Here is a 24,621-nt window from a genome sequence, read left to right as displayed (position 1 = left end):
AGTACATCAGTGTTACCAAATGGTGTTGAATTTTACCCAGCAGTTATTACTGATTTCACAGATGTGCACTTTCAGACAGACTGGATTTACTTTGGTTATTGTTTATATTTTTTATTTTTTCTGTCATTCCAACTCTCCTTGAATCTAAACCCATACTCACTTTCACAATTCTGAGCAGTGTATTTGCTGCTTTTTTTTTTTTTTTTGTATGCCTTCCTGCAATCTGATCTACACGAAAATGAACCACAGCACGTTACTACACTGTATATTAGACACAATGTGTTTGATACATGGTAGCATGTTTTCTACTTCCTTTGACACTGGGATAATATTGACCAATATTTGTAAATCCCTCTATGGAGTGGAAGGAATCATCAGCTGTTCTTGAATCATTCCTAGTGTGACAATGTTTGTGGGTTTTGGGCACTTTACAATGCTGTCAAGAGGACTCTATTTCTATTGTCTATCATAATATTTTATATACTGAAAAAAAATTGCCCAGTATTTGTATAGGTACATAATTTGCTCATTTCTGTGCCAGATGTAATCAAGTCATGACAGAGGACTTCATTATTTTACTTAGCATCATAATTGCACTGCTGTTTTCAAATTGTAATGTATTGTGATAGTCCAGCTTAGTGAAGAGTAAATCTAAAGATCAATGTTAGAGCAAATTAAAATCAATATATTATGTATGACATTTTACAGTCTTTATTATTCTCCTCTCTAGAGACAGGGCATGGAAAATATGTACTAAATACATCTTGGGCATACTGTATTGTGTCCCTTTAAGTATGAACTTCACTACAATGGCAAATAATGGCAGACTGCAAGAGAGTAAGTGTGTTGCAAACAGTTGGCAGTGTGCTTAGAATCAAAATGGTGTAAATTAAAAGATAAAAGTGATTTACTAAGTTTCAGCAACATACAATATTTACGACACAAATATACCTTCTTATCTAGTTGTTGTGGGAGGTCTAAATATGCTCATCACAAATCAAATTACTATATTGGCTAGTGAAACATTCCACTGCAGATCAAAAATTCACTTTGGAAGAAAGAGTCATTCTGTAAACAATTTCTGGGCCATGGATTATCCACTTCTTCACTAAATCCTTTATTTCCTCAATGGATGCTGGTCCACAAAGGTAGGAAGGTGAGCTTCTTTGAAGTTACTAAAGTAGGAGAGAGGTATTGCTAGAATTGATGTGAAGATGGTTCACAAGGCAGGCCTCAGCCAGCAAAACTACTGTCCACAAAAGGCAAAACTCGTGAGTTCAATCCTAGTATGGCACACATTTTTATTCTGTCAAGAAGTACCATAACATACACCCCACAGCAGTGTGGAATATTACTTCGAGCAGGAAGATTTACACTGAAAAGAAATTTTAGAAGGTGGCTAAGCCATTTCTCGGCCATATAATTTCTTCCATAGGGCTTGAGCAGCAAGGTATGTAGGAGAACTTCTGTGAGTAGGAGAGAGGAACTGGAGCAGCAAAAGTTGGTGTGAGTTGTTCCTGAATAGTTCAACTGGTAGAGCGACATGTGTTAAAGGGAATGTTTGTGGTTTGGTTCCAGTCCAGTACACAGTTTTATTTTGTCAGGAAGTCCCACTACTCTGTCTGTTGTCAGCTCTTAGTTGGCAGTGATCCTCTGACTGTTATCGGGCTTATAACCCAAAGAGACTTTATCAACCAATCTTTTGTGTAGGGTTGTGAGTTGTACTGCAGTTATACTCAAGTAACAGTGTGTAAAAAGCTATCAAACATAATAATCTCAGAAAATATTTGCAAGCATACAAACTTGCACTATGCATTTTCAGCTTCCTCTACCCTCTTGTAACGAATTACAAGGAGCATGATTTTTCTGTTCTGAAGATGAGTTGGTGGAAAGTCTGACAGTAAACAGCTAAATTTGGTGATGATTTTTAAGAGTTACATTAACCAAAAAACTAAAACCCTTAATTTTACAGTGTTTACATAGGTGGCTTCTCCCATTTATCCTCTGTCACTGTAATTCAGTTTAGTTGATTCTTATGAAAAAAAATTGATGCACAAAGAATTTAAACAGTTTCAGCAATATTATGATATCTATGACATAAACTTTTTTAAATCTTTTCTCTAATGGAACACTTGTGTTGTTATAGTGAAAATTCTACTATCAGAAGATGTTCTGTTGGTATGCACTAGATACAGATAATGCATTTTTGTTGGCTGTGGAAATAGCATTATCAGATATTGTAACATTTGGATATATTATAGCAGATTTTGTTACACGTTTTATCATAACGAACACAAAACTCACTTTATTTGTAACCATCGACAATATGTTAGAATGGCACGAACATCATTGTAGGCATTCTGCAGATTTGTGAAATGATGGAAACTTGTAATATTCTCAAACACATAAAAAATAATCATATTGATTAAACTAATTTTTTTAGAAAAAGAAAATTATATATATATATAGGGTACCACTTGCTTGAAGTTGAACAGAAAGTATTTTTACTATATCTGATACTGTGTTTCTGAAACAATCCATACCAAACATTTCACTAGCTGCCATGCATTTATTTGTAAAGAGAAAGATGAAGCATCTCCCGACTAGGAAGTAGTGTCATGGATAAACGCATCCATGGTGTCAGGTATCAATGGAATACAAGTTGTTATTACATTCTCCTTCCTAACAGTGTAGTTGTCATGATTACTAATTTATAATGCCTCCTGATGTAATGAGACATAATAGTTAACAGAAAACCTGTGGTATTTTTTTATATTGGGAATGTGGTCACAGATTTTTTATTACTGCTATCTTTAGGAACCTGTCACCTGTGAGCCAAGTATAAATAACTTTTGCTAAAAGAGTTCTGTGCTGTAAGTTTCCACACACACCTCCACTTTACTATCCTGGCTGACTATATTGTGCCAGAACTGCAGAACAATTGGTGTGAGGATTTGTGTATGGTGGAATGGGGGAGGGGGGGAGGAGAGAAAGGAGGTGTGGAGGGGAAGGCTGTTGCCTGGGAGGGAGAGGCAGCAAGTGGCACCAGTAAGCTCTTTCTGGTCGCTACCAGGGAAAGTTATGCACATTTCACAGTGAGGAATGGGGTGGGAAGAGGAGATAGAAGAGAGGAAGCAGTCATCTACATCTTCATCCATACTGCACATGTCACTGTGTGGTGCCTTGTGGAGAGCACTTGGGAACCAATCACTACCCCCCTCCTCCCCCCTTCTCTTCCTCTCGCTAATGGTCCACGGGAATAACAATTGTTGATAAGTCTCAGTGTGAGCTCGGAACTCTCTAATTTTACCTTCAACATCTTTTTGCAAACAATTTGTAGCAGGAAGCAATATATTGGCTGACTCTTTTAGGAACATACACAGTCATTGTTTTAACAGTAGCCCACCATACCTCTTTTGTAGCATCTGCCAGTAGACTTGGATGAGCATCTCTCTGAAGCTTTCATACTTACTAAATAAACCTCTAATGAAACATGCTGCGTTGCTTTGGTTATCCTCTATGTCCTCTACCATTCGTATCTGGTGTGTATCCCAGACTGATGAGCAGTATTCAAGTATTGGTGGAATGATGGTTTCATAAACTACTTACTTCACAGTTGGACTGCACTTCCTGAGTATTCTTCCAGTGAATCTTAGTCTAGCATATGTCTTCCCTGTGACTAGTTATGTTTGGTCTTTCCAATTTAAATCATCCATATGGATACTCCTGTACATTTAATGGATGTGACTGCTTCCAGTGATTGTCTACAATAACATAATTACACAACAAGGAATATTTCTGTCTATTTATGTACAATACAAGACATTTGTTTATGTTGAGGCTCAGTTGCCAGTTCCTGGACCAAGCTTTGATCCACTGCAAGTCTTACTGCAATTTGCTACAATTTTCTTGCATTGTGATTTCTCAACAGCACTATCTGCAAAAAGCTTCATGGAACTTCAGATGTTGTCCAGTTACCTTTACAAATGTCTGCTTGTGTCTGTGTATGTGCGGATGGATATGTGTGTGTATGCGAGTGTATACCTGTCCTTTTTTCCCCCTAAGGTAAGTCTTTCCGCTCCCAGGATTGGAATGACTCCTTACCCTCTCCCTTAAAACCCACATCCTTTCATCTTTCCCTCTCCTTCCTCTTTCCTGATGAAGCAACTGTTGGTTGTGAAAGCTTGAATTTTGTGTGTATGTTTGTGTTTGTTTGTGTGTCTATCAACTTGCCAGCACTTTCGTTTGGTAAGTCACATCATCTTATATACGAGGGCAGTTCAATAAGTAATGCAACACATTTTTTTTCTCGGCCAATTTTGGTTGAAAAAACCGGAAATTTCTTGTGGAATATTTTCAAACATTCCCGCTTCGTCTCGTATAGTTTCATTGACTTCCGACAGGTGGCAGCGCTGTACGGAGCTGTTAAAATGGCGTCTGTAACGGATGTGCATTGCAAACAACGGGCAGTGATCGAGTTTCTTTTGGCGGAAAACCAGGGCATCTCAGATATTCATAGGCGCTTGCAGAATGTCTACGGTGATCTGGCAGTGGACAAAAGCTCGGTGAGTCGTTGGGCAAAGCGTGTGTCATCATCGCCACAAGGTCAAGCAAGACTGTCTGATCTCCCGCGTGCGGGCCGGCCGTGCACAGCTGTGACTCCTGCAATGGCGGAGCGTGCGAACACACTCGTTCGAGATGATTGATGGATCACCATCAAACAACTCAGTGCTCAACTTGACATCTCTGTTGGTAGTGCTGTCACAATTGTTCACCAGTTGGGATATTCAAAGGTTTGTTCCCGCTGGGTCCCTTGTTGGCTAACCGAACACCATAAAGAGCAAAGGAGAACCATCTGTGCGGAATTGCATGCTCATCATGTGGCTGAGTGTGACAATTTCTTGTCAAAGATTGTTACAGGCGATGAAACATGTGTTCATCACTTCGAACCTGAAACAAAACGGCAATCAATGGAGTGGCGCCACACCCACTCCCCTACCAAGAAAAAGTTTAAAGCCATACCCTCAGCCGGTAAAGTCATGGTTACAGTCTTCTGGGACGCTGAAGGGGTTATTCTGTTCGATGTCCTTCCCCATGGTCAAACGATCAACTCTGAAGTGTATTGTGCTACTCTTCAGAAATTGAAGAAATGACTTCAGCGTGTTCGTAGGCACAAAAATCTGAACGAACTTCTCCTTCTTCATGACAACGCAAGACCTCACACAAGTCTTCGCACCCGAGAGGAGCTCACAAAACTTCAGTGGACTGTTCTTCCTCATGCACCCTACAGCCCCGATCTCACACCGTCGGATTTCCATATGTTTGGCCCAATGAAGGACGCAATCCGTGGGAGGCACTACACGGATGATGAAGAAGTTATTGATGCAGTACGACGTTGGCTCCGACATCGACCAGTGGAATGGTACCGTGCAGGCATACAGGCCCTCATTTCAAGGTGGCGTAAGGCCGTAGCATTGAATGGAGATTACGTTGAAAAATAGTGTTGTGTAGCTAAAAGATTGGGGAATAACCTGGTGTATTTCAATGCTGAATAAAACAACCCCTGTTTCAGAAAAAAAATGTGTTGCATTACTTATTGAACTTACTTATATATATATATATATATATATATATATATATATATATATATATATATATATATATATATATGGAAAAAATATATCTAAAAAGAAAGATGATGAGACTTACCAAACAAAAGCGCTGGCAGGTCGATACACACACAAATGAAAAACCCAAATCCTTTCGTTTTTCCCTCTCCTTCCCTCTTTCCTGACGAGGCAACCATTGGTTGCGAAAGCTAGAATTTTGTGTGTATGTTTGTGTTTGTTGTGTGTCTATCGACCTGCCAGCGCTTTATATATATATATATATATATATATATATATATATATATATATATATATATATATATAGAGGGAAACATTCCACGTGGGAAAAATGTATCTAAAAACAAAGATGATGTGACTTACCAAACGAAAGCGCTGGCATGTCGATAGACACACAAACATACACACAAAATTCTAGCTTTCGCAACCAACGGTTGCTTCGTCAGGAAAGAGGGAAGGAGAGGGAAAGATGAAAGGATTTGGGTTTTAAGGGAGAGGGTAAGGAGTCATTCCAATCCCGGGAGCGGAAAGACTTACCTTAGGGGGAAAAAAGGACAGGTATACACTCGCACACACACATATCCATCCACACATATACAGACACAAGCAGACATATACAGAGGCAAAGAGTTTGGGCAGAGATGTCAGTCGAGGCGGAAGGGCAGAGGCAAAGAAGTTGTTGAATGACAGGTGAAGTATGAGTGGCAGCAACTTGAAATTAGCGGAGATTGAGGCCTGGTGGATAGCGAGAAGAGAGGATATATTGAAGAGCAAGTTCCCATCTCCGGAGTTCGGATAGGTTGGTGTTAGTGGGAAGTATCCTGATAACCCGGACGGTGTAACACTGTGCCAAGATGTGCTGGCCGTGCACCAAGGCATGTTTAGCCACAGGGTGATCCTCATTACCAACAAACACTGTCTGCCTGTGTCCATTCATGTGAATGGACAGTTTGTTGCTGGTCATTCCCACATAGAATGCGTCACAGTGTAGGCAGGTCAGTTGGTAAATTACGTGGGTGCTTTCACACGTGGCTCTGCCTTTGATCGTGTACACCTTCCGGGTTACAGGACTGGAGTAGGTGGTGGTGGGAGGGTGCATGGCACAGGTTATACACCGGGGGCGGTTACAAGGGTAGGAGCCAGAGGGTAGGGAAGGTGGTTTGGGGATTTCATAGGGATGAACTAAGAGGTTACGAAGGTTAGGTGGACGGCGGAAAGACACTCTTGGTGGAGTGGGGAGGATTTCATGAAGGATGGATCTCATTTCAGGGCAGGATTTGAGGAAGTCGTATCCCTGCTGGAGAGCCACATTCAGAGTCTGATCCAGTCCCGGAAAGTATCCTGTCACAAGTGGGGCACTTTTGTGGTTCTTCTGTGGGAGGTTCTGGGTTTGAGAGGATGAGGAAGTGGCTCTGGTTATTTGCTTCTGTACCAGGTCGGGAGGGTAGTTGCGGGATGCGAAAGCTGTTGTCAGGTTGTTGGTGTAATGGTTCAGGGATTCCGGACTGGAGCAGATTCGTTTGCCACAAAGACCTAGGCTGTAGGGAAGGGACCGTTTGATGTGGAATGGGTGGCAGCTGTCATAATGGAGGTACTGTTGCTTGTTGGTGGGTTTGATGTGGACGGACGTGTGAAGCTGGCCATTGGACAGGTGGAGGTCAACATCAAGGAAAGTGGCATGGGATTTGGAGTAGGACCAGGTGAATCTGATGGAACCAAAGGAGTTGAGGTTGGAGAGGAAATTCTGGAGTTCTTCTTCACTGTGAGTCCAGATCATGAAGATGTCATCAATAAATGTGTACCAAACTTTGGGTTGGCAGGCCTGGGTAACCAAGAAGTCTTCCTCTAAGCAACCCATGAATAGGTTGGCGTACGAGGGGGCCATCCTGGTACCCATGGCTGTGCCCTTTAATTGTTGGTATGTCTGGCCTTCAAAAGTGAAGAAACCGCTCCCGGGATTGGAATGACTCCTTACCCTCTCCCTTAAAACCCAAATCCTTTCGTCTTTCCCTCTCCTTCCCTCTTTCCTGACAAAGCAACGGTTGGTTGCGAAAGCTAGAATTTTGTGTGTATGTTTGTGTTTGTTTGTGTGTATATCGACGTGCCAGCGCTTTCTATATTATGAAAAGTAATGGTCCAATAAGACTCCCTTGGGGTACTGATGTTACTTTTATGTCTGACTGTACTGAAACAAGCTGGGCACCAGTATTTACTGGCTTTTGGGTCTCATGGATAAACAGAGTTAGCTGGGTTTCATGCAATTCTTGTTTGCAGAATCCATGCTGATTGCTACAGGGGAATTTTTCAGTCTCCAGAAATGTTATAATACACTCTAAGACAAAAAAAGATGATGCACCAAGAAGAAATTATCCGAAAGGGATGGAAATTGGCAGATGTGATGTACAGGGTGATTATAATTAAAGTTAAACTTTCAAAATGGTGTAGAAATAACACCACTGGTCAGAATGATGTCAAATTGCAAAAGAATATCATTGGAGAAGGTGGAAAACGTATGACAGAAGAAGAAAAATAGTGTGAAAATTGATGAATAGATGGCGCTGTATGTGTCAGAATACATATATGAAAACACCTAACATGGGCACGACCCATTGAAGTTGATATAAACATGCCAAGTACATGGCGTTTTCTTCTTTCGCATCTGTGATGTTCGCCATGACTGTCTCAATGCAGGATCGTGCTCTGCTTTTTAAAGCTGTATAACAAGAATGATGACTGTGCACATGTCACTCTGCAGAAGTTCTGGACACTGAAGGGTTTGAAAAAAGGCATTGGCCTGATGGCTGCAGTGGGTCTTGAGAAAATGATTCGGAAATTCGAAAAGACGGGTTCTTTTGGTGTGCAGCCTGGTAGAGGGAGGAAATGAATTGATTCAACATCAGTGGAAGCAGTGGCCATAGCAGTGCAGGAGGAGATGAGTGGTGGTGTGCAAACAGGTAGTTTATGGAGAATTGCCAAAACATTGGACATACCCGTGAGCATGGTGCGATCAATCAATGCCAAGCTTAATAACTGCTTGCATAGGGGCCAGAGGTGAGCAATGTATTACTGACTTGCTCAGTTTGTGAAGCTCTTTCTCTTGAATGAATCATCTTTTTCTTCTTTTTTAGAATTCAGATGGGTCGGATTGTGAAGCAAATTCAACATGTTATCCTCGGCAGCATATTCCACCACTCGTTAGTCAACTCTGCTGTTGTCCGCAGTTTGACAGTGGCCATTCACTTGGATGGGCAGTGGTTGGTTGTCCTGTCTTCATAAAATGTGGTGTAGAAATTACTGTGGAGTTGGTATACAATATGAGTGCTTCAGCAGGGCTCCTGCCTCTGATAGGATAGGATAAGCCTACAGTAGGACCGGAGAAGGATGTATTAAGTTTTTGAGTGTAGTGCATGGGTTTTGCACCTAGGTCTTCCACAAGGATACGATCCCTGTGTCAAGGGTTTGTGAGTAGATACGGCATAAGGATGGACTAAGATGTTATGTAATGCCCTTCAAAAGGGCCTTTTTTAGCATCATGCCAAGAAATGAGGAACATCCTAACCACAACCTCTCCTACACCTTCCAGTGTGATATTCTAATGTAAACCCAACCTACAAGATATTTAGTCCATCCTTAGACCACATATACTCCCAAACCCTGGTCTCATGTGTTACATCTCTGTGAAAGATCCAAGCCAACAATGACCAAGAGAGAGGTGACCACTCATTGGCAGAACACATTGCTGAACACAACATGCTCATTGTCAATGGCTGCTTCATTACCCATGTCATATGGACCCTTTTCCCCAACAACAGCTTCTCTGAATTACAAAAACTAGGGTCTCGTTCTTCCTCTGTTTGATCTTCTCCTCCCAGTCCACATCTCCATATCACTTCTGTGCTGTGCATGACTTCCCCTGCCTGTAACTAGAATAGACTAACTGATGCCAAACTCCTATCCCGTGCACACACTGCCACACTCTCCCAGCCATCAGTCACCCTTTCGTAACTTCCTTCCTCCCCTTCCCCAACTCCTTCCTTGAGTTGATTTGTAGTCACCACGCTGTAATCAGCCAGTGACAATGTATCTGTGATCTCTCTCTCTCTCTCTCTCTCTCTCTCTCTCACTCACTCTCTCTCTCTCTCTCTCTCTCTCTCTCTCTCTCTCTCTCTCTACTACATGTATGTGTGTGTTTTAAGGATTCATCTGAAAACTAGCAAAGTTCTGAATTCTCAATCATGGTTATGTGCACCTATCAATGACACAGCACCTCAACTATTCAGTGAAATGCTGTCTGTACTCCTACAATTATTTATAGTGGCCTGTTAATAAGTTTCTGTTTGAGGACATTGCTGCTGTGTTTATGTAACGTAGCACAACTCCAATGTTAGTATATATGCACTGACATGTAGGTAAGGGATAAATGTGGAACTTGTGTCTTTTTGACGTACATATGGTAAATGTGGAAATGTGAACTGTGGAGAATGAAGAATGTGTATAGGGCAGACTGTCTGCTGAAAAGTGTGTCGAAAACTTTCATTGTGTAATGAGTATTGCTACTCCATGACTGTGCATGTACCCATATGCAATTGTGTAATGCAGGAACTAGGCCAACTCAATTGGGAGATGACACTCGGGCATCTGCCCTGCAATCCTGATATCTCCCCACACAATTATCACAATTTTGGTCCCTTAAAAAAAGGCTCGGATGTTTGACAATTCCTGTCGGATGAGGATGTGCAGCAGGCGGTTCGGACTTCTTCATGCAGCAGGACATGGTGTTTTACCACATATGTATCTTCAATCTGTGCATTGGCGATTTTGCCTGACTGGCGTACCAATTCTGGGCTGCACAGCCTTCAAATAGAAACTTTTTGATTGTCCCTTATATATTCACTTTATTAAATTAAATAGCAATTATGAAGCATAAATTTGCTAAACAAGTTGTTAATGTTGATCTCAAGAACAGGAACAAAGTAAAATGTTGAACATGTATCATGTGCAATAAATTTACTTTTATATATTATGCAAGAAGTAGCAGAAAAGTAGTACAAATGAATGTGGCAGTTATTTCAGTGGAGGCTTTCTGGTTGCCACATAGTTTACCTACAATAATTTATCCATTGTAAATGAAGTAATTATATGACAATTCTTAATTTTAGATTGTGTTGTGATAAGAGTAGCCAGTCACAACTACTGTAGCTTCATTTCTGTACATCACTAATTTCAGTCATTTCCAAATGACAGGACTGCATAATACCAGTCACAGTGTAAAGAAATTCATCTCTTTCAACACATGGCTGCTCCCTGTTATTCCATACAACCAGTCTGCCTCAGTTTTAGTGAAGGAGATTCTGTAGTTTTCTTAAAATTGGACAGGATTTGTTCAAAACCCAAAAAATATATATTCTATCATCAGGGGTACACACAAAAAAGAAACTTAAATCCATGTCTCTTAATTCTTCATACATTTCTCCAACACAGAATATGTAAAGCTACCAAGTGTTCTCCAAAAGTGTGAATCTTCTGAATGTCACTATGTAGTAAGAATGAAAGTACTATATTCCCAAGATAATACTGACAAATTGATGCATAATGTGTCTTCAATGTACATACACTTGGTTTCCTCTGTTGCAACCTTTTGCACTCAGCCCCTTTCTCTTTTGACAGATCCCAATCTAGGAACCATTATCAGCACAGAATAGTGCCTGACCATAATAGTTACATTTATAAAAGTTTTTCATCAGATGAGAAGATAGTACCCATTTCTGTGACGATCACAGAACTTTTACAATAAAGATAGCAGAAGTATGTACCATAATTAACAATGTATGTAGATTAACACTAGTCAAAATTGTATCTTAGAATACTGAACAGAAGTAGGCTTCTTCCTGGTAATGAATAAACTGTCCCATTCTGCATCCTTGAAGGGTTTCCAAGTACATGAATCCAAATTAAATTGATCTAACCTGCTGCATTAAAATATGAAGACAAGACAATGAAATGTTGGATGTATATTACCAAAAATCACGCTGTGTCATACAAAAACATATGTCTGGTGATAATTCCATTTCCAATGGTTGCAGGACAAAATCACACTAACATGCGAGTTGGTACTATTTTCTGGTGGAAAGTTTTATTTCTTCAGGTAAACTGACTAATAAAAGAAAGTGATTATGAAGACGCACAATTAATAAAATCTCAATAGAAGGAAAGTAGTGGTCATAAATATAATGAAATAAAAATGCAATGGTTCTCTTTATTATTTATTAACTACTGTATTCAGAAAATGGGGAATAGGGATACTTTATATTTACTTTTGTCACTTCCATCACAGTTACATGTGTGTTTAGATGAAAGTGGTTTATACCCGATCATGCATCTGAAGGAGTAATATCTGCCTCATTTCATGGGGTTAGACTGTGTTTACCTATTCAGTGATATGTGAAGACAACTCATGAATAACAATAAAGATTAAATATTAATTTAAGTGAACAAAGACATAATGAGAACAATATATAATGTTACAATTATCATCATAATTTGATGTGGAATGTAAGATTGGCACAGAAAAAACTGATCATTTCTCAATTGAAACTATTACTATTATCAACATTAACAAAAAGTATAATGGGATCAGAGATGTCTTCACAAAAACCGACTTAAAATTCTTTCAAGATATTTTTGATGTAGGTTAAATGTAGGTCAGTCAAAAGTTTGTGAAAATTGTTAAAATGAGTTCCAGTGTGTTTTATGGCAGGAATGCATTATACCTCAGACTGTGGTATGACCCCTCTAATATTAAGAGGAATTTACAAATTTAGTACAATAGTTGTGTGTCATCAAACACAAGTTTCCACTTCCTTAAAATATACTTAAATCTGAGCAATCTGAAACATTTGTTGTATTCATTATGCCGAAAGTGTCTTCTTTTTTCCTATAATTTCTGCCCATGTGCTGTATGCTTTAAAGAATATTTAAAGAAAACTACACACAAATATTTCTATGTACTAATATGAAAAAAAAGCAGTTCACTTCCCACTTCATGCCACGAGTGTTCAATGCTGATTCTTTGGCACAATCAGTACAACAAATTAAATGTTCAGTCTATCCATATTTCACATGCAAAATATCTTGAAAGACATATTCTTTGTATAAATAACCATTTTTTAAAAAATAATCACATTTTGGAACTTTGGTGTGATCAATATTCTATCCACTCATTGCAGATATTAACTTCCACAGAGAATAGGTGCATATGTGTTATACACATTGCAACACCTAATTGTTATACATGTTATTCAGTAATAAGGAGAAAATCAGGTATGGAATGAGAGTCAACACTCAAACTTCTCACCTATTTTTAATGACATTACGTGAACATCTGAGTAATTTCAAAAAATAAAATATTTCTTTTACTGTCCATTTTCTCCTCATTTCTAAATACTGTAATATAAATTGTATAATCTAACAATAACACAACAAGGTACAATTAATGATTATAGTGATACTTAAATAACAACCATACTAAAAATATCACAAAATGATGGATGAAATCAAAAAATAATGAGTCACTGTCACATCCTATATGAGATCCACTTTTCCCAAAAGTGACCCATGTTTTAAATCTTCTTTGATCTTCAAAAATAGATTCAACTAGATACAGTACACTGGACTCAAAGACAATCAGCCTACAAGACAAGTGAAAGAGTGGGAAACAGGCCTTGATTTCTTATAGTCAAGGGGGGAATTATGCTTTTGCTAGTAATGTTCAAACACAAATACAACTGTCCAAGGTGCAACATAAAGAAATTGTATGATGCGTCATATATACTTATTTACATGTTCATTGTTGTTTTTAGTGCATAAACATACAATTTACATTATGATGGTTTCCTTAGATTCAGTGTTTGTTAGCTGAGCCTGGGATAGTTAAAGTAAATAATGCATGACCTAATCAAGCTGCTTGCAGGGTTGCCAAAAAGCCTGATGAAAGCTAAATCTTTACCAAAATTAAAGAGAAAACTTACTCTCTACATTTTCGGTATGTACAAATTATGGTGTACAGTCCTCCTTTCCCCTCTGTAAGATGTGTTTAACCTAAGCTTGTATCATCTATGCTTGTAACAGTGGACTTCTGAGCCCTAGTGGTGAATGGACATTATAAATTTTTGTATTTCAAACAAAAAGGAATCTTTTCAGAATTAAAGTAAGGCATGCAAGTAAAAGCTATGCATATGTGAAAACTGGCTTGATATTAAGTTTGTCTGAATGTGTACTGTGTCCAATCTTATAAATATATGAAATTAATAGATACATTTTTTAGGCTTAATCTTGAGGTGTAAATGAATGATGAGCAAGTTTAACATGACATTGAAAAGATCCCTTCTATTTGAATCCACTGGAAATTGAAGACAGTTACATTATTTTATAATTTCCTTTATACGTGTAACATATATATATTTATATATATTATATATGAGCCAAAATAATTATGATAAAAATTTATATTTTTAATCTATATAATGGTACACAAAGTATGTATATTACATCTGTCACTTTCCAGTGGAACAACATGCACATTAAAATATATCTCTAAATGTACTGAATATACTGATAGCCTAGGAAGTGTAGTTTTGAATAGCTATGAGATCTCTAGAACATTACAATGAATCATTCTCTGTCCTGAAAAGCAGTCTACACACACACATGTGAACGAATGCGCGCATGCTCTGCATTATACAAGGAATAATCCATATAAAGCTCTGTGTGGAATTCTGATCTACATATACCCACGAGAGCTTTTTCGCAGCCAAACTAAATATTTTATTTGTGGCTGGGTCAGTTATTGGATCTAAGCATACAGAAAGAAAGCTAAAACTACATCTTCACACTCAAGTAATAGGTTACATGCTATGTAAAAATGCAAGGGTATATATTGCTTTAAACAAAGCATGTCCATTCTTGAATGAATACACAAGTACTCTTACCTACATAAATAATTACTGAGGGAATACATTATCTACCTTTATCACATTACATTTTATTTTATTACATTACTAATGTATAACTACAGCATAAACTCTATATGATAAAAAATCTTACAACATCTGTGAATGGAGCCATGGGAATCTAATCTGTGGCACTTTGTTTGTTTAGTGTCTATGTGGAATATGGGAATTTATTTAAAGGTAATGGGTAGCAAGAATGGAAGTGCTTTGTTTCCCAGTAAGCCACAGTGAGGTTTGAATTAAGGAGTAGCAGAATGCTCTCGAGTCCCAGGTGCACGACAACAACTGTCTGAATCTGGGAAATACAACCTGTGGACAACAAGCTAGCAATGCTCAGTTTTCCGTTGTGTCCTTTATCTTATGCATTTGTGACTGGGATTAAAACAAGTGATCAAAGCCATTATTATGGTAACATCTAGAAGCTAGCAAGCAGCGACTCAAGCTAACCCTGCTCTGCCGGAACTGTTCAGTAAAAATGCTGCCTAGACCCTTGACTACAGTCAATTTTGGAAGCTCACTCTTCTAAACCTTGGTATTAAAGGGAAAGACTCACTTCAACAACATGGCCTAAATTTTCATTAGTCACTACTTCTAACTCCGTAATAAAAGCAACAATCATTTCTCAAAAATTGTTCATTATTAACGTTAGTTCATGTATTCTTGCACATATACATATATATACATAGAACATTCCCTTGTACAACAACACCAGATCTGTGGCCTATACGTTTATAAGATGTGGATGATTTGTGATGAGGATCAGTTTGTAATACTGAAGGCTAGTACAAACAACATAATTAATATAAAAACAAGATGACAGAAGAGTTTCATCCACTAAAGAGAATTTATTATTATCTCAAATACTTCATTATCACATTTCTGTTTCAACAAGGTATGTGACTGTAAAAGATTTTACATATATACAGTAACATCTTGCCCTTTAATACCAAATACCAATTCACTGACATTGGGCAACTTGACTGTTTACCGACAGAATCCAACCAAAACAACACACTATTGAGCCTGCTATGAAGGAAAAATCTTTCGCCCTGATGTAACTCTGATTCTTAAATGCTGTACAGGAACATTTACTTCAGTTTTAAAAAATGTGGCACTTCTTTCATCTGAGAGATATCACGGAGTACAGTAAAGATTTAGTGCAAAGAAGACCTCCAGATTACATACATTCATTCTTGCGAGGCTCTTTGGTCCTGTTTGCACTATGTACAATTTAAGGTAAATATCCAAATATGTTTTTGTCACAGCCTCTAAGGACAGAACACCAGTTAGAGACTGAGTTACAATCACTCATTTGACTAGAACCAATGACTGATTTTTTTTTTCGTTTCATCTGCATGTATGTCCTGGCAGGATATAACAATTGAGAATAGTACAGACACATGACAAATAAAGCAACACTGTGGCAGTGACTTTAGACAGTCTTTTATATCATATTTTAATGAAAAATTACTTATACAGATCTTACACAAATTATTACAAATAAATATCAAAACATTTTATAAAGTCAGTATGTTGATGTTTGCATTATTTAGGTTTCCTGCCAAGTCATACAATCAAATACATTGTAATCTAATAAACAATAAAATTATATTTTATCTGTATATTTCATTCAGATTAATTGAAATGTGGTGACTCAGTCTGTAACCTGCCAGTGCTGATAATCCCCGTCTATCTCACTTACACCTTCATTTCTTCTTTTGTTCTCCCACTGATAATAATATATTTATGTCCAACTTTCACAATCAGTGGGAGACTCTCAGGCCTTAAGCTTCCCCACTAGTTACTTCAAGACCTAGGAGCACATTTGTTAAACTACTATTCTATACAGGGAACGATACAAAACAATATTTTCGTTAACCACCCCTTTAGAAGGGAATTATTTATGTAATACAAAAAGAAACTAGGACAGTGAGTATAAAAACCTTCCCTCTCAGTGTATCTTGTGGACTTGAGCGCTCCTACAGAAGGACAGGCCTCTTCCATCGGCTGCCCACTGTGTATCTGCACACTCCACATTCACAATGCCTTGGCAACCTGTCATGTTAGAACTATATAATGCAAAATTAACGTTATGCATCAAGATATTCTTTGTCATTTTATGACTTTATAATTGTTACAATAATTATAATGATATAAACATTGTAATAAACAAGTTGATTTCTTTGATAAGTAAACAAAACACTCTACAAATCATGTAACAAATATCATCATATTAGTGTAAACTAGGAATTAAACGCAAATACTTGTTGAGAAAGTATGCGATTTGATGGAAGGACATTATCAGATGTAGTCGTATGTCCTTGATCCTCCAGTTGCACCATCTCATTAGCCGGGGGCAGTGGAATAGGGATGTGATAATATTTACACAGTGGGCGAACACATTTCCCCTTCACTGCATCCCGGCAAACAGTAACTTTCATGTCCACAACCTCCACGTGACCTGCAACAAAAATTTCACAATGACAAAACTCTACAGCTAGTTACAAATGTAGCAGGGCAGAGAGACAATCACATTTTCTGTAACTGTTTGGGAGTAATGTGTGCTTGTCTTGCTGTTACACATTACCAACAAGTGAAAATTTTGTACATCATGCTGCACACTAGCAGACTAAATATGAGGAGTTATAGATGGTGCCTAGGATTCAACTGTAGCTATTCCCTCACACAGTTTTGATAAAGTGCATTTACAATAAGAGAGAAATGGAATCCCAACATTACTGTCAAATTATTTTCTTCACCATGACAGCTGCATGTACAGCCAACAAATTTCATCAACTCAAGTCATTTTGGCACTACAGAGATAATGACTACAGTAAATGTGTGCACAAATCCTGCTTTCTAAAATTAGAGTAAAATCACAAAAGCAGCAATAAGCCAAGAAAATCAACTGGTCCAAAATGTAAGTATGGTGTTAACATGGTAATGGTTGTTAATCAAATTCCCTTGAACCATTATTTACTTGATACAATGGAGGGGGGCCATTAACAGTTTGAATGCAAGTGCAACAAATGTAAAGGTAGATAAATATTTGCTGTTCAAAAATGATGCCAACAAATTCTCATTTAGGTTTGGTCTCCAGAAGGCTCAGACAGCAAAGGTCTATGATAGGTGCCAATCAAAGGTATATTATATCATGCCCTCAAGTAAACAGGACTGTGGCTCTATTGCACTTAGAGTTCCTTTGCTGTAGACACCATAACAGTAATATAATAGAGCACTGAAATCGAAAAGCTTTATGAATGTGGTAAGTATTTGTTATATCCTAGCCAGTAATGCCAACCGAGCCCGCTGCCAAAAGGTTGGCAGCATCAAAGTCCGCACGCCGTCCGCATAAGCAGCGCCAGCGATACAGGAAATCGCCGCAAGTCTGCGCGCGCCACCGCTGGCTTCTGGCTTCTTAAGCGCTGGAGTCGCGAGCGCTAGGACAGTTCTGTATTCGCCGCTCAGTTGTATACTCGCCACCGATTTGTGTACTTGCTAGTCAGTTGTGTGTTCATCGCAGCAGAGTAGTTGTTTGTCGTCAGCCGACGCTGACCTAGCCGCTCCGACTCGAACTAGACAGATTTCTGTAGACACGGAGTTCACTACTGTGTTTCTGTATCTTCGTTAATAAAGATAAGTACCGACTTTTATTTAATCAGAGTGTTTGGGTTTTCATCTTTCTGTTCACTGTTCCAGCGGACTGGTCGGCCCGCTATTAAAAGTGTGGCGGTGACTTCGTAAGCTGTTTCTACAGCGAAGTGTTTGTCGCTACGAACGCCACCACAAAAGTATTTGAGGTGACCAATCACATATTTACAGCTAATCACCTAACAAAGGGGTGAGAGTATTTGTAACAGGCACTTTAAGATGCTAACTGGACTGCTCACAAATCGAGACCTGCTCCTAAAAGTGACAGCCACCATCTTTCAAATTTACATGATGCTGGAACCTATTATTGTCCATAAAACATGCATAAATAGATGTGTGTGTGTGTGGGGGGGGGGGGGGAGGCACTCAGAGCCAATTACAGGGTGTATATCTTCAACAGGAAACAATTTTCCAAAGCATGGTCTCACAACCAGAATTTTATAGATCATGTCTGGAATTCTTTTTAGAAAGAATTTTGGTGCTCACAGTACTCCTACCTCAATCCTTGCTGAAGGATTTCAAGGAGAATAGCTTTCACTTCCTGTAGACCTCATAGGCACCATTCAGTTACACCATCATTTACTAGTTTATGTACTGTGTTGATGCCCATATGGAAATTAGTTGTGCTATATCAAACTGAGACAATCAGCTCTTTATTCCTAATATGTTCTAGGCTCAAATATAAAATCTTTCCATTGAACTATTTCGTTTAGGCCATACCACATGTTCTAAACTTTCAATCAAGTTCATCCTATTTGATATACAATCTATCAGACACAGTGACCTTTTTGAGTTAGTTTTTGCTCTGGAAAGCAGTATAATACCATGTATGGTAAGTGGTCTCTTTCTTATAATGAAGCACATGTAATATGTGTGTTTCAGTTTCACAATAATACAAAAACTTCATCTACCTTGGTTATTTCCAAATAGAGATAATACACTGTTTGGCACATTGGGATGCGATGGTACTGAAATACAAAACAGAAGTATACACCAACAATCCACTGATAAGTATGATTATTGTAGCCATTCGGCAGAAAGGTTAAACATAACAGTGAACAAGAATAATATTGGAACAGATACAACAAACATATCTCTCAGCTGTAGGATTCTGAAACACCTGTTTGGGATCACTGAAATTTTGTGGCCATTTTGGATGCATTTCAACAAGCAACATTCATAGTTGGACAATCAGGAATCATAAACCTAACATTCTGAATACATATATGTAGTTGAGCCAAAAAATAACATTGGGTGGAGAGGTTCTGGAGATAGGATCTCCATCTAGGTGGCTCTACTACTCACTGATTTAAGTCAGTTGGCCAAATGCTCTCCATGCAGACATGTCAATAAGGTCAGAGAGCTTGTTTTCAACAATGCTGTTTCACGTGTTCAGTGATTTTTCAGTGGCAGATGTGACAGAACAAACAGTTAACATAAGGTGTTAATCAAAAGTTGATACAGGTGATGAGACATAGTGTTCTGTTTAGGCCCTTGAAACAAAATGACATTTAAGCCAATAGAAGCCATCTTAATTTTTATGACTGAAGTGAACACTCTAGCATGAAGTTGATCCACGAAGATATAACAGTTAAATCATCAGCACTTTATTCAAGTACTAAAATGGTTGTATGAGGCTCCTCTAAAGAAACTGCCTGCCTATATTGTGGTCAAAGGTTTTACTTCATCACTGTAACCATGATAATGATCACTCATCACTGAGTTTCAAACAGTTTATACTAGGTATGGGTGCAAGTGATTCGTTTTGTTCAAAAAAAGTAACTAAAAGGGAAGTATCGAGGACAATGAAGAAGTGAAACAAAAACTAGCTAATACATAAGACAGCATTTACAAGAACTTTGACCCAACTGAAACTTCTACACATACAATATTTGGTCAGCAGACACAAACAGTTTGGCATCAGAATCCATAGTTAAACCCATCTATCAGCAAAAAAGAAATTCTTGCTGCTTTTGTGTCCCCCTCTACACTACCTCAATGATAATAAAAGAAGGCAATTCAATTAAACAGAAATGCAATCATGTTTGAAAATAGAGGTCAGACCTGCAGCTGTATGTGTTACTCCTCCAAATCATTAGTTTTCATGTACATTTTAATCAATTTGCATTAAGTCACATAGAAATTCTGATGTTTGAGGGAGAATAAGGAGAAACAATGAAAGAAAAGTAGTGTTTAGATGGCTCTGGTTGTCTTTCCAGTTGGTTGACATCATTTATGTATTATTTCCTGACTCTTTAACCTAAATTTGTCAAATAACTGTTTGTATATCATTCTGGCACTCAGTTATTGGCAATAATATGCATCTAAAATAAAACGTTGTATTCCATGCTTGAGGTGAAAGTAATTCATTAGTCTTCTTCGCTAAACTCAGTCAGATGTGCATAACATAATGAGCATTTATGATTTGTCTTTATTCATTCATCACTTTTCTTTTTAGTATTATGGTTCCCAGTTTTTAGAAACTCTTAAAGTTATTGGTCCTGGCCCTGAATTTCTGTCTGTTTTATTAATCAAGTCCTTTCTCTTTTTTAAAAAAACTAAAATATTGAAAATATTTGCAGTTCTACTCTTTCAGGTACTCAAGTAAAATGGCTTTAACTCTCCAGTTTGCATTTGAGAGTTCTAGGATTTTTCTACAGAGATCTTCATTGTTTCTTCATATGTAGTTGCCACTTCACATTATTTTCTGCCACACAATTTTTGAAGAGTTTTCTTTTTATCCTTGCTCTGACTTTATTTTTAATGTTTTGAGTGTTGCAGTGTACCTTGCTATGTTGAGTGCTTGTGATTTTATTACTACATAATGATGTCTGATCTTTAGCTATGGAGATGATTTTTGATTCTGGGTATCCTTGAAGAGTTGTTACTACTTTGTTTTCTTTTTCGGTGTCTCCATCTGTAGTTAAGTCTGTTAGATGAGGTACTGCAGATTCAGAAAAGTAATCATAGACATGCTCATGACCAAAGTATTTCAATTATTCTTCCATTAATAACATTTCTCTCTTCAAGATATGCTGTTTTATACATGGCATGTCAGTGTACTAAAATTCTCTCATAATCTATGAAGTGAAATAATGTAGAATCTCTCAGAAAAGATATTTCAAAATATTATGTGGTCTATATACAATGGATAAGAAAGTCAGACACCACTTTGTTTAAGGAACTATGCAGGCATTTGGCAGAAGTTATTTAGAGAAAAAGTACATCTGGATGGGAAAGTGGTGACAAAAACTGCATTACTGAGATATTGATTGCCTTCTAGTGTCAATTTGCTCTGCCATTTGTTTCAGTGGTGCTCTTTAATATTTGGCGAATCTGAGGATGATTACTTTTGTTATGTATCTTGCCATGAGTTGTGTATGTACCTATTGTATTGGACACTGAACTGCCCACATTTCTCTGCCAGTCTTCCCACAAACTAGTTCCAGCGAAAAGGTATCTTTCAATCACTTAACACTCCAAGTGTTCAAGAATCAAAGTATGCATAAACATGTGGGAAAAATCATTAATTTTTTAATTGTGTTGAAAGTTAATGTTCAATGTGCTTTGAGGTAAAATCCAACAGTTGAAGTTCCAGCCAATAATTGAAATCTATTTTCTTAGATGATAAGGTGATATTATCAATATAAGTCAATCTTTTCATGCACTCACTGTAACATTAATGACAATTTGATGCTATAGAGAGAAGTATACTTTTGAAATTTATGTGCATCTGGCATAAGTCTGCCTTGAATATTTTAATAGCAATAGTGAGTTGTCATTTAATCATGACAGGACTTGTTTACATTTCACAAGCAGACAGATATGATTGTTATGTACGGTCATGCAAATGATAATTCGAATGAAACTGCGAGGTTCTACAAAATGAATTCCAGAGAGAAGACAGCCAAACCAATGAATCCTTGCTGTTGTTTATTTCTAAGTCAGTAAGATGGGATCCATAGTACCACAAATTGTGGATCAAGGTAGACCAAGTTTTGCTCATATGGCTGACTGGGAAGACTGCATTCTGCAAGCTATCAAAGGAGATCTAGATGTTAGCACATGACACATGGTCATAAAATGTGATATGGCTAGTACTATCACATGAAGGAAATATCATGTGCAGTTCATGTAACTGCATCATGTTCAGTGAGTGCAGAGACTTTCAATTGCCAATCACAAACCACGGGAGAACTTTTGTAGATGGTTTATTGCTTTATCTGTTGAACCATTGCTAATGTCTTCAGTCTTATTTGCATATGAGACAACATTTTGAATAGCATATTTTTCCAACAAACATTTGTGGGTGAATAAAAATCCTTGTGATTCAATTCAAGTTAGATGACAGAAGCAGTTGAAGATCAAAGGAAAGGGCTGGAATTTAGAGGATTGTCAGGTCTATGTGTTATCCTAGAATGTTTTAAAAGTGACTTCTATAAAGACTTTATTTACAACATATGAGAGGCTTGCCGCAGGATAAGAGCCGCAGCAGATAAGAGGAAACACAGTTTATATGTTACAGTGCTCTGACACATTTCAGCTGCATTGTTTGGAATGCACTGAATTATACTTGTCATGAGAGATTTAGACGTAGGGGAGAACCAATTCAATGACTTGCATGTTTCTATAACCTCAAATCTTTTAATAGTTATCTGTGGAGCAACTTAACAACTGGTTTAAGCAGCAAACATTCCTAATGTAAGGAAACTTCACCAACATACCGTGTAAGCATTAAACATCATTATGATGAAGCCATGTGGATGTGTAGAGTGATTCAGTGTGTAATAAATGTTTCTAAATATGAATCAATTAGTCTTTCATTAACCAAATAAATAAATAAATAGATAACATGAAAACACTACTCACCAATTGGCATATCCTGTAAATTATTTTATTTGCTAGAGATATGGTCATTCTTTGTCAGTCATAAAAAAGTCTGACAGATGTGTCAATAAAATAAGCAATTCAGACACAGACGTAACCTCTTATTATCACCCCAAGTTGAGACTCATTATGAATGTTACATGACTGGCCATATATCTGGCAGATCAGACCACGATGTTGTTGTAGTCTTGAGTCCAAAGAATGGTGTTGGTTGGCTCATTCAGTGGAAGGGGACCAAACAGTGAGGTCATCAGTCCCATCAGATTAGGAAAGGATGGAGAACGATGTTGGCCGTGCCCTCTCACAGGAACCATCCTGGCATTTACTTGAAGCGATTTAGGGAAATCATGTAAAACCTAAATCAGGATGGCTGGAAGCAGGTTTGATCCATCGTTCTCCCAAATGTGAGTCCAGTGTGCTAACCACTGTACCACCTCACTTGGTAAGAATGGTATTAAGAAGCTCTCCACACTAATCTATCCTCTGCAAGCCTGTTCGTCTCTACATAACTATTGCAGCCTACATACATTTGAATCTGCTTACTGCATTCCAATCTTGATCTCTCTCAACTTCCTCACCTTTTCCATAAATCCCTCCATTACTAAACTGACAATACCTTGTTTCTTCCAAATGTGTCCTAAAAAAATCTTTTTTCAGTAAGATAGTGCTGCAAATTTATTTGTCCCCAATTTGATTCAGTAACTCCTCATTAGTTATTCAGTCTACTCACCTAAGCTACAGTATTCATATGTAGCAACACATTTCCAAAGATTCTATTCTCTTCTTGTCTAACCTGTTTATTGTCCATGTTTCAGTTCTGCATAAGGCTATAATTTAGCCACATATCTTTAGGATAGACTTCCTAATAATTTAAATTTTATATGTTAATAAATATTTCTTTTTTAAGAAATATTTTTCTTGCTATTCCCAGTCTGTGTACTATATCACCTGTACTTTGGCATCTGTAATTTGGCAATCATGTTATTTTGCTCCCCAAATTGTAAAATCATCTTCTATTTTTACTTTCTCATTTCAAAATCTAATTGCCTCAAAATTGCCTGATTTAATTTGACTATATTCCATTGTCTTGTTTGATTCTTTTTGATGTTCATCCATAATCTCTTTTCAGGACTACCCATTCCATTCAGCTGCTCCTCCAAGAACTTTGCTGTCTCTGACAGAATTAGAATGTCATCAAAAACCTCAAAGTTTTATTTACAAAATTAGGAAAAAATAGATTGCTACTCACTGCAAAGATGACCCATTGAGCTGCAGGCAGAGACAATGAAAAAATTATAGATGCCAGCCAAAGCCTTCTTCAGCAAAGACAACACACACACATTCACACAGGCAAGCAAACCTCAAGCACGTATAACCACTACCCTTGACAACTCAGTAGGTCATCTTTATGATTAGTAGCAATCTATCCTGTTGCTGATACTCCAACC

The 24,621-nt window shown here is 37.8% G+C and overlaps 1 protein-coding gene across 1 annotated transcript in view; it reads right to left on the bottom strand.

Moving 5' to 3' along the window:
• Nucleotides 1–11,877: 11,877 nt before the first annotated feature.
• LOC126162056 (protein muscleblind-like) overlaps nucleotides 11,878–24,621 on the bottom strand; it is a 608,110-nt gene continuing 595,366 nt past the window's right edge. The window contains exon 12 of the mRNA XM_049918308.1: nucleotides 11,878–17,096. Coding sequence (XP_049774265.1) covers nucleotides 16,879–17,096 — 218 coding nt within the window. The 3' untranslated portion in view covers nucleotides 11,878–16,878. The remainder of the gene's footprint in view (nucleotides 17,097–24,621) is intronic.

Source organism: Schistocerca cancellata, chromosome 2 (genome assembly GCF_023864275.1).
Source record: "Schistocerca cancellata isolate TAMUIC-IGC-003103 chromosome 2, iqSchCanc2.1, whole genome shotgun sequence".
In the NCBI taxonomy this organism is placed as follows: domain Eukaryota; kingdom Metazoa; phylum Arthropoda; class Insecta; order Orthoptera; family Acrididae; genus Schistocerca; species Schistocerca cancellata.
Note: the sequence above shows the minus strand (reverse complement) of the source record. Positions and strands in the feature narration are given on the sequence as shown.